Source organism: Sceloporus occidentalis, unplaced genomic scaffold (genome assembly GCF_023333645.1).
Source record: "Sceloporus occidentalis isolate IW3139 unplaced genomic scaffold, rSceOcc1.0.p SCAF_2, whole genome shotgun sequence".
In the NCBI taxonomy this organism is placed as follows: Eukaryota; Metazoa; Chordata; class Lepidosauria; order Squamata; family Phrynosomatidae; genus Sceloporus; species Sceloporus occidentalis.
This window is the reverse complement of record NW_028316982.1, coordinates 55,384,655-55,396,396: the sequence shown is the minus strand read 5'-3', so window position 1 is coordinate 55,396,396 and position 11,742 is coordinate 55,384,655. Positions and strand designations below refer to the sequence as shown.

General features: G+C 40.0%; 1 protein-coding gene across 1 annotated transcript in view; it reads left to right on the top strand.

Annotated features, from left to right (window-relative positions):
- The first annotated feature begins 2,923 nt into the window (after positions 1–2,923).
- LOC149318344 (espin-like protein) overlaps positions 2,924–11,742 on the top strand; it is a 32,752-nt gene continuing 23,933 nt past the window's right edge. The window contains exons 1-4 of the mRNA XM_089509497.1: positions 2,924–3,305; positions 7,002–7,192; positions 10,030–10,216; positions 11,347–11,529. Of these exons, the coding sequence (XP_089365623.1) occupies positions 3,012–3,305; positions 7,002–7,192; positions 10,030–10,216; positions 11,347–11,529 (855 nt within the window). The 5' untranslated portion in view covers positions 2,924–3,011. The remainder of the gene's footprint in view (positions 3,306–7,001; positions 7,193–10,029; positions 10,217–11,346; positions 11,530–11,742) is intronic.

Genomic DNA, 11,742 nt, shown 5'->3' with positions numbered 1-11,742 from the left:
ATAACCAAAAGACCCATTATGGCTTCAAATCATGAAAGTATATTTATACATGTGTATTTTATATGCACCTGACATTGTACATAAGCATACACAGCTACAATAGGCTGCCAGGATAACTTGATATCCCCCATTTTAATTGTGTTAGTTTCTGTCAAGATAATTTAAATGATTCTATTTTGAGGGGCAAATTTGTTGCATTATATTGCAGAATATCTTTTATTTGATTATTTAAGGGAGGGAAAAGGAAAATATAATGGTCAAACAACGGTGGGGCAAATGGGGTTGTTGAATTGAGACAGTTAAAGCTGAAAAGGGGTACGACAAAGTTAGGGAGACTATTAATAAGATATTCCACATTATGGGTTCTGGATGCTAATTTACTTTCTTATAGCCATCGGAGGGGGCAGAAGGAAAGGAGGGAGGGGCTGAAAAGTATGTGATGTAATAATGGTAATATTTAGTAAAGATTTATTATATATGTTGTATAGTATTATAGACCATGAAACATAAAGCAAAAAGAAGAAGATGAAAACAGGCCATCCTTCCTGGGTAGACACTGCAAACTAAGTTTTATGATTTACATCATTCATTGCAAGAAAGAGTTAAGAAGGGAAAACCAGCTGAGTGTTTTATAGCCCTCATTCTTCAGGAATTTGTCAGGAATGGTTTGCTTTTTTGTGAGAGGTGACCAAGTTGAAATATCTTGCTCTCCACAGAGGAGCAAGAGAGTAATAAAAGTCTCTGCCCCCCACTTCAGGGATGGGAAGAATAAAGAAAGAAATTTACATCACTAGATTCAAAGCTGACAAGTAGAGCTTGAACAAGGCTAGGCTTCATTTTCAGTTTGGCAATGTGGTGAAGAGATCTTGTTTTAATGGTGAATGATCTGTCTGGAACGACTTCCTGATCTTTCAGACAGTTAATATTGCAATTTCAGTTTATAAACTTTAAAACAAATGAAAATGTTCTTAATTAAAAATAAGCCTGTATCATACCATTGTCAATATGATGATTATTATTTTTTAAAAAAGTCTTGCTATGGTAGAATGTAAATTATTCATTCACAGAAGTGTATTGTAGTATGGAAAAGAGCAGCAGACAACCAGTGTATGTGCACTTACATGTATAGTGTTTTCAGTGCTAATTCGGAAGAAAAGGCAGTTTTCCTTAATCTCTGTGTCAAATGGCTACCTTGCACTTTCTGACTTGGGCCATCATCCATTGGAGGTCAGAGCAGTTGTACTGTTGTAGACACTGATTTATTAACCAAAAGCTGAGTTTCTTTGTCAAAGCTTGGTAATCATTGTCCAGTCTTGCATGCTGCACTCTGAAGATCAGACTCTTTTTTTGTTTGTATGTGAGGGGCCATAGTTCTAGCATTCAGAAGGCTGCCCCCTCTATTGGTCACAAAAAAGGTCAGTTGTACCCCACCCTATCCTACCCTTTATATTAAATGCACTTAGGGGGGGTCTCCGTAATGTAATACTCTTGAACTTGTACCCTTTATTCAAGGATGTGCAACAGGCAGAGATGGGGGAGTACATTGCCTCCACCACAGAACCACACAAGGCTGTGCCCCAGCCCTTTAAAACTATTATTTCCCCACCTCCATCCCAAATATATATTGTTTACAAACTTTGAGAGGTGATACTCCTCCAGTCAGAAAACTGGGGAAATCAAGACTGGAAAACTTTGCCGCATCCTAGCAGTTATGCCAGTTATGAAACTTATTTAGAGATGCTGCAAGTGTTCCAGGCTTGGGTGGCATGATGGAATTGCTAGTGTTTGCACTTTTTTCATTCTTCATAAGAAAATAGAGTAAAAGGTTCAACAGCCTTGACATTTAGGTTCTGTAACAAGTCTCAGTAAATAAATACTGAAATGCAGCAAGGATTTGCATTCTTGAGAGAGGATATAGCAGACTGGAATACTAATTTCTTTGACGCTGGAAGGCTAAATGTAAAGATGGGTCACTGTTAGCTTTGCTCTCCCAAACATTCAATTCTTCAAAAATCATAATTCTGTTTATGAAGAAATATGTGCCTCTTAACAGTTCCTTGTTTTAAAAACTGTGTGCACATACAGACTGACTGACAGATGTCTAATCCTTTAGCACCAAACAGTTTCAGTAGACACAGATATTCTTGTCATGGACAAAGTTTTACATGCCTGCCAAGATGGCATTCAAGATAAAAAGCCTTTCAGAAAAGAATAATACGGCAGCCCTAATTCAGCACCATAAAACATGATCAAATATGCAAAGATTTAATCCAAGACTTTTACAAGCTAAGCCTGGGTGTGCAAACCTTAGACTTGCTGTCTTTCACAATCATTTTCATTTTTGAGTTCTTTCTGAACCATTATGACAAAATGTGTGAATTTTGCAAATTTCAAGCAAAAACAAGAAACCAAATTCCCACCCATCCCTCTCCCAACATGGCAGAGATCTGCAGAACTGACTCCATCATTATTCCCCCAAATTTGTAATTCATCTGTGGTGTTTATAGCATAGGAATATTCATTATTTGAAATAGAGGTCAGTTATATACTAGAAAAATGTATTGGCAATGAAGACAAGAAATGGCAGAGGTTTTCTGGTTGCAGGTGTGGTGGTTATGAACCTGAACCTTGCTCTTAAAATATAGTTATATTGATTGGGATAGCTGCTTAAGAAATACTAAGGACAAATGATAATCACAGGCATCATAAAGGCGTTGCACTTGAAAGTCTTATTTTACAAAACACTCGTTTTACGTATAATTGGATTGCTGTAGCAATTTAGGGTTGTGTGGTAAACAAGAAGAGCTAATAAAGTCTATGATTCTGCCAGTAGCTTTTAGCTATTATGTCCTGCCAACCATGTTCCCCATTTTAAAGCCCCCTTGCAGAACATATGCTTCCTGCCGTACTTTATCAGGTAACCAGAGACACACACCATCTGCCTGCTCCATAAAACAAGAGACTCAGAGAAAGTAGGACTTCCAGTAAAGACAACGTCAAGACTCTCGGAGATGGGAGATCAGAGGGCTATTTTGGCTGTCAAGGAAGGAGACTTGAGCACTTTGGAGCAGCTACACATAGATGGCAGTTTGGGTCAGAATATCACTGACTCCTTAGGAGCAGGCCTGGTCCATCATGCCTCACGAGCAGGCAGGCTTGAGTGTCTCAAGTTCCTGGTACTGCAAGCAAAGCTTCCTGGGAATCAGAGAGCAAACAATGGTGCAACTCCGGCACATGATGCTGCAGCCATGGGCAACTTGGCTGAACTGCAGTGGCTGATCAAAGAAGGAAGGTACAACAAGCAGGTAAGGTGGCTGTCTGATGTAAAAGGGGATTCTTAAACCAGGAGCTACAGAAACCAGGAGCAAGGTAAAAGGTTGTTTACAATTAGCCATATGTGAAGGGCTGTTGTCCATATTGCTACCTCTGGATTACCAGCAACCCCTGTGTACAACAGCTTCAGGTTGGAGTGTTGTCAACAATTCATCTTCCTCCTCCAAGAATACTCCAGCCTTTAGCTCATTGCTCCTCATTGTGGTGGCTTGTATAGGGAGAGCTTGCATATTACAAGGAGCTGTAGAGTGAATGGTCTGTGCAGAGATATACTATGCATTTCCTGTAAGATCTCTGCACTAGACCTCTGTACTGGAGCACCCAGAATCGGGAAGAAGATACATAATACCATAGCATCAACTCCCAAGTACAACATGAAAGTGAATGGCTGCCATTCGCACATCAGGAAGAAAATAAATAGGTGTAATAGGGACATAAGAAGGGCTAAAAATTGGTCCCTGTCTTTTGTCCCCTGGCCACTAAGAATCAGTTCCCTAGAGCTTGTCTACACAAAGAGTATTATGCAAATTCCTGTAGATTTTTGCACATTTGCATTGATGCTTAATTGTCTTCACTTTGCTATGCAAATTTGTATCTATTTGTTCCTTCTACCAAAAATGCATAGCCATGTGAATTCATGCAAAGCGGAGAAGCAGCCACACATTCAATAATGTGCATCTTTACAGATACTCCAGTAAAAAAGGCAAATATTTTTCCAGCTGAATTTATGGAATTTCTTGCCCTCCCCCAAAGCATGAATTTCTCCAGATCCTATGTGGCTGGATCGCAGTCAATTTGATTTGAATGAGGAATATTTTAATCGTGTAGACAAACCCCTCTGTTTATTGTGGATTACAATGGGATTTTGTGAACTGCGGCTTTTAAAACACACAGAAATGAGGCACACTTCAGGTAAAGATTGTGCTTGCTGTGAGAAAGGGTAAGGATAAGGTAGAAATACAATAAAGCTGAAAACATCGATAAAATGGATGTTTGTCTTACTAATAATACTCTTTCCAAATGCTGCCACATGGGAATGCTTAACTGAAGTCCTTTTCATTTATTCATCCCCATGCATTCTAGGATTGTAATCTATTTGTACCAATTGCTTCAGAATTGCACAAGCAGGTGCCCTCTAGATGTGTCAGATTGCAACTACCATCACATCCAGAGGACAGAAGATTGGGACATACTGCTTTATACCATCCAGGCCAGGGATCAGGGATGTGTAGCCCTCTAGCTACTATTGAACCACAACTCCTGTGATCCCTCACAATTGGCTATACAATTTAGTATTGTTGAAAATTGCAGGATCACACATCGCACGCACTCTGTCTAGACCAAATTCATGTTTGTTTAATTCATTTATGTTCTGCCTTTCTCCCAATGGGAATCAAGACAGCTAACAACATATTTAAAACAATACAAATTTTAAACATTGCAAAAGCTTTAATAAAAGTATAAATATAAGATTTAAAAAACAATTTATAAAGTTAAAACATTAAGGATGAAAAATATTAAAATTAATTAAATAACTATATACAAACATTAAAAACAGCACCTGGTGTCTGTGTTGTGTGTCTTGAAGTCATTTCTGACTTATGGTAACTCTAAGATAAACCTATCATGGGGTTTTCCTGGCAAGATTTGTTCAGAGGAGGTTTGCCATTGCCTTCCCCTGAGGTTAAGAGCATGTAACTTGCTCAAAGTCACCCAGTGGGTTTCATGGCTGAGTAGGAATCGAACCCTGGTCTCCAGAACTAGAGTCCAATGCTCAAACCACTATGCCACACTGGCTCTAGCATTAGAAGTCCAATCCTAGTCAGTTTGTAAAAGCAGATGGCACAAAAATGTTTTGACCTGCCAATGGAAGGAGAGCATGCAAGTGGCCATCCTGGTCTCTCTCTAGGGAGGGTGTTCTGGGAACAACCACAAAGAACACCTTCTCCCTAGTTCCCACCAAATGAGCCTGAGAAGGTGGTAGGACAGAGAGAAGGGCCTTGCCAGATGATCTTAGAGCTCTAATGGGCTCATAAATAAACACTTTATTTTGCCAATACTCAGTACACTTAAATAAATGTCATGTTGTAATGCTGGTGACATGTATGGTGGTTTAGCACATTAATCATCCCATTACACAGAGTTACTATGTTGTTGCTAGAGAATGTTAGTGGTGGCATTAGAATATTTTGCATGTCTTCCATGCTTTTGTTTGCTTACATGGAGCATTTATCATGGTTACCCCACAAAGTAGTAATCTCTGTGGATATTCAGATACCCCCTTTGTTCATTTGTTGAACTCATGGAGAAGTAGTGAGATTTATCTTGTAAACCAGAGGTGGAAATTATGTGGCACTCCAGATGTATACCCTTTTATTATTAACCTTTATTTATGAAGCGCTGTAAATTTACACAGCGCTGTACATATAATCTTTTTAATTAGACGGTTCCCTGCCCTCGGGCTTACAATCTAAAAAGACATGAGACAAATTTAGAAGGGACCCTTGAACATTTCATAGATTAAAATTTGGAATTACGTGGCTAAATTAAATCAGAGTTTGGTCAAGATGGCAAAAATTATCAATGAGGAAGAATACAAAAAGTATAGCATGTTCAGAGTTAGCTGTGCTGGCCATATAGAAAAGTGCAATAACATTTAAAATCCACAGAACAGCAATACCTTTATTCAGACAACCAAAATGGACAAAATAGTGTATATACTCATGTATAAGTCTAGAAATTTAAGTCAAAAATTGACCCAAAAAACTTGTGTCAACTTATCTACGGGTCAATTTAGGTACTGTACTTTAACTCTCATTTTAAAAAGGAACCATCCCCTGGTGAAAGGCAAGAGTGTCATTAGCCCTGGAATCACTGAACCCCCCTCTATTTTCTCATACATCCAGCCTTTAGTATGAGCACAAACAGTTATGCCTGCTGGAATTTTGTATGTTCTTTAGCATTGTTTTCCATTGCTTCGCCCTTTACATCCCTTATTAGATGCCCCTAAGTTTTACCTTCGACTTATCCATGGGTCATATCAGAATCCATAATTAGGGTCCCAAAACCTGCCCTCAACTTGTACATGAGGTCAACTTATAGTCAAGTATATATGGTACTTGATGCAAGCTTTCAAAGCTCTACAGACTGCTTCATCAAGCAAAGGTGTTTTTTAAAAAAGCATACAGGACAACATTTTTTAAAAAATGATATTAGTCACAGGTCTGCTTTTTCTCAAGATGTTGTGTTGTTCTGTGGATGAATATCTATACAATCAGACCCTTCTTTCTTCTGGCCACGTGGCACTGGGAACAACACATTCCAAAGTCCAGGAGATAAAATTTGTATTCCTTTATCAATACAAAAAGGTATTTCTTCTCAGTCTAGTAATCCAGTCACTCCCCACATTGACCTCCACCCAAACCACACCATACAGAATCCTTAGTAAAGTTTATTGTACTAATGTTACTCATAAATCGTAATTCCCATATATCACTGAATACATGGTGGCCCACACACCCTGTACACCCCTTGTGGCACCCCTGACTGCAGAAGCTGTTTCAAATGCTCTGTGTGTCACAGTTATAACTGGTCAAGTAGCCTAGACAGGAGAGTTAAAATGCAGAAGACCACCAAATGCTGCTCCCAAACTGTCATTTCCTCCACAGGAACAAGATGCTTCAGGGGCTTCTCCACTCCATTTAGCTGCTCGCTTTGGACATTCAGAGGTTGTTGAGTGGCTGGTCCAGGCAGGGTATGACACTGCAACAGAGACCCGGGAAGGAGCAGTGCCAGCTCATTATGCAGCAGCCAAGGGAGATCTCACATGCCTGAAAGTGCTGGTTGCTGCAGACCTCAGGTAAGCAAAAACACAGTATGGTGCTCTTTACAGGACATCACACTCATACTATGCCAAAGAACATGAAGTATTGCTTCCCCTCTGTGCCTGTTACTCAGGCCTGGCCAACTTCATATGTTGCAAAATTAAATGGTATTATGTGGACCAGTTTTCCCTAACCTGCTGACCTTCAAAAGTTTTAGATTACAACTCCCATACGTCCATCTGATAAGGCAGTTGGGTAAAGTGAGGCAAGTCTAAGGAAGATGTCCAATTGAAGAAGGGTTCAACTGCCAGTCTGTCTGGATTCTGTTTTATAGAGATGGGTGGCACTGTTTTTTTTAACCTTTCCAAGCAGCAAAATGTCAAGCCCTAATTCCAACACATCTGGAGGGGTACCAGGTTGCAAGGAAATGATATGAACTGTACCATTTGAAAGTCATAGGTAGTAATGGCCATGTGAAATAATGTTTGCTTCTTAAAAGCAAGTAAGGGAGTCAAGTAGAATTTTCCTGGGTGTTTAGTTTCCATGGCACAGCATTTCCAGATGCTATGCCTGTGTTTATTAAGAGAACAGAAGGCAAGCGCTTGTAATCTTTACTGAAGACGATTGAGTTTCCAGCAACAGTTCCCACAACCATCTTCCCCCAATGCTCTTGTGCTCTTCAGTGGTTTGTTCCTTCTCAGCTCTAGAAACTCAACACCAGGCAGGATTATTCTCTAATGGTGCACTTCTGTACACACTAAGGAGGAGGTCATGGTGTTCAGTGGGATTTGCTTTCAGTTAAGGGAACCTAACTGTGAACCCCTAAGACAATGCGTATTTTTTAAAAAAGAGCTGGTCTGCAGAAACAGATCAAGAGACAGGATGTGAACAAGACCCCATCCACCAATGCATCCCCTCTCCCTGAGTGTATCAACACTGCATCAATAAAGCTGTTTGAGAACACTTTAACTGCTATGGCTCTGTTCTTCAGAATCTTGGGATTTGTAGTTTGGTGAGGCACCAGAGCTCTGTGACAGACCAGGCTGAATACCTCTCCAAACTACAAATCCCAGGATTCCACAGAATGGAGCCATGGCAGTTAAAGTGGTGTCAAACTGCTTTATTTCTGCAGTGTAGATTAGTTTCGTGTACATGTTTAGGAATAGATTAAATTGGCAACGAAGCCCCACACTGTGCCTCCTTACCTACATTCCTGTGAAGGTTTTGTGTTCTTTAGTCTCTTCACCTGCCAGAATCTGCCACAGAAATGCAATTAGGGTTGCCATATTCCAGTCCCTCATATCTGGGCATCTAATTTGCATACTATGCAAATTGTAGTTATGCATGTTATTAATTTGCATTCTGATTATGCAAATTCAACATATTAATCGTTGCACTTTTTTTACCATTATGTTTCAACCTCAGTAACAGTACTGGGATTTGGTGCCTTTGGTGTATTTATGCCCCCAATATCAGATAACAAAATCTATAAGCAGTGATGTATATTGACTCACCTGTGTTACTCTGTAGAGGAATATATGATACAAGAAACATGGTTGCCCTCTGCTGGCAATTAAAGCAACAGAAAAGCCATTATTAAAATTTGCAATGTACCCTTGTATGGTGCTTCCAATTCTCTTACTTCATATATGTTATCTTGTCATTTTAAAGGAAGGGTTATTGTAAGGAATGTTAATGTAAATGATCATGTCATCCCAATCTTAGGGTAGGTTACATGTGTAACCCTCACCCCATAATTTACCAGATGGTTGTGAGAATGGTTGGCAACACTGTATCCTGTGGAATCTAGGGATATATAATTTGGTGGGTCAACAGAGCTCTCTAGCAGAGAATTCTGACTACCCCACAAAACGTCAAATCCCAGAATTCTGTAGGATAAAACTATGATAGGTAAAGTGGTATCAAACTGCTACACTTTTTTTTCGGGGGCCCTGGATCTATTTTTAAGGCAAGGGAGATAAGCATTGAGGGACAAATCATTATTAATTTTATCTACTTGCAGTATTTGCAATATTACTGTTGAAAACACAGAATATGTTATATTAAAATAGCAATAACAATAAGCTGATTACCATGAAAGAAATGGCAAAATAAAAACAAAATATTATACAACTGAGTAAAGGCAAGAAATAAACACAATTAATAGGCCAAGTGTGGTGTAGTGGTTTGAATGTTGGATCATGCCTCTGGAGACCAGGGTTCAAATCCTTAACCCTGGAAACCCACTGGTTGACCTTCAGCAAATCACACTCAGCCTCAGAAGAAGGCAAAGGCAAACACCCTCTGAACAAATCTTGCCAAGAAAACTCCACAACTTCACCATAGAGTTGTCATAAGTCAGAAATGACTCAAAAGCAAACAACAGCAAAATGAGATGGTCACATCTGCTGGTGGGAGTGAATTATGCAGAGTGTTGGGAACAAAAAGAGACTGTAAAGAGCATCAAAAGGATGGAGGGAGGAGTGGACCCTGACACTATGTGACTGGCAATCATGCAAATGCCCCAGGAGCAATGTTTTGCATCTGGGGACTTGTGCACTTGCCAGGTCATTAACAGATTTGCCCCTTCAATGAAAAGGGATGGGACAGGAACAGAGCACCAACAGCTTAGAAGTGTTATCATGCAATAAGTATTGCCAAAGCTGCTTCTTTCCAGGTGTAATCACAGTTTAAAAGCCATGTATAGTAATGCTCTTAGTCTCTTTTACATTGCAAGGTTCTCTGGATATCTTTTTATTTTTTGAAGGGCAGGATTTAAATGCCTAATTCAATGAGTGAACAAGGTTAAAACAAAGCAGTGAGTCCTTCTACTATGTCTAACACTGTTGTATTAATTCCTCTCCTCCAACAGTTGTGTAAACAAGCAAACCAGGAGTGGAGCAACCCCTCTGTACCTCGCCTGCCAGGAGGGCCACCTCCACATCATCCAATTCCTGGTGAAAGACTGTGAAGCTAATGTGCACCTGAGAGCACATGATGGCATGACTGTACTGCATGCAGCTGCTTGTGGTGGCCATTATGCCGCTGTCATCTGGCTGGTAACTTTACACTTTTTGCATTTTGAAAGAGCAAGCATTGTTGACATCTGCAGTGGAATATCCTTCTCTAAATGGTTTTGTCATTTTCTTTAGTGGAAAATGTCAACCATTCTGTTCAGTTAACTTACATGTCTCTATCATCATTCCAGTATAGGGTTTCTTGTTATTGTGTGCTTTCGACTTGTTGCTGACTTATGATGACCTTAAGGGGGTTTTCTTGGCAAGATTTGTTCAGAGAAACTTTGCCTTGCCATTCTCTGAGGCTGAGAGAGTGTGATTTGTCCAAGGTCACCCAGTGGGTTTACATGGATTCAAACCGTGGTCTGCAGAGCGGCAGTCCAACACTCAAACCACTACACCATGTTGGGTCTCATATGATTTCCACTCAGGCTAATCAGATTTTTCTACTAGCATTACCCAGACCTTTTTCTTTTCTTTTTTTTTTTTAAATTACCCTAACCCATATTATGTTCCTCTTACTCCCACTTTTTTAGGAATACCACAGGATGGGACTAGGACTGTTTACTTATTGGTAGTACAGTAGTATCTGCCATTTAAGAAGGACCAATCTTTAGGAAAATTGCTTTTTTGGACTCATGGACGGCACCTTCAACCAGCATGATAAGTAGCCATGTGGATAAAGAATTCTGAGAACTGTAGTGCAGAAAAATAATTCAGAAACTGTAGTCCAGAAAAGTCCCCCATCATTAGAAGTGCTGCCAAAAGAAGGCTTTGCTATAGCAGCAAAAATAATGTTAGTCTCTTCTTCGTAAGCTTAACATTGATTTTTTGTCATTCTAGCAATGTGGGATATGGTGCTCCTGAGGCTGTCTTGCCTGCTAGTTCCAGTGCTTCACACTGAGGAAAGACTTTGGCCAGCCTTTCTGTTTGGGTTTATGTGGTTGAGCTTACAGTGTATAGAAAACAAATTCCACCAACTGTCTGTGTATTTTATTAGATGCATTTCGCCCCCTGCGGCTCTTGACAGTTAAATATGAAAGGTCATAGCAGAGCCAGATGAATGAATAAGATCCACTGAAGAAAGGCAGTTTCCATTTTCACTTCTGTTTGTTGGGAAAGCATCAAATAGAAGTGAAAACAGAGACAGACACAATTTTCTTTTCATGTAGGTAACCTTCACTGATCTCAACCTCACCACGCAGGATGTGGAAGGAGCCACTGCACTCCACTTCGCTGCCAGAGAGGGACACACTGCTATTGCTGACAGACTCCTCCTTATGGGTGCTAAGATTGCGCTGGACTATTGGGGAGGAACACCTCTTCATGATGCAGCAGAGAATGGGCACTTGGAGGTATTTATTGGTACTGAGTGGAGAACAAGAAATATGGAGGGAAACAAAGGCTGAGAAACAACTCAAACTTTGGTTGAACATTTCCCCTAACAATGACCACACACACACACACACACACATTTCCCAGCAGGCCAAATGTGGTTGTTCAAATAATTTGCTCCAACATCCTGTATATCTCGCTCTAGGGTTTAGAGATTTGCTGCTATGGCAGTT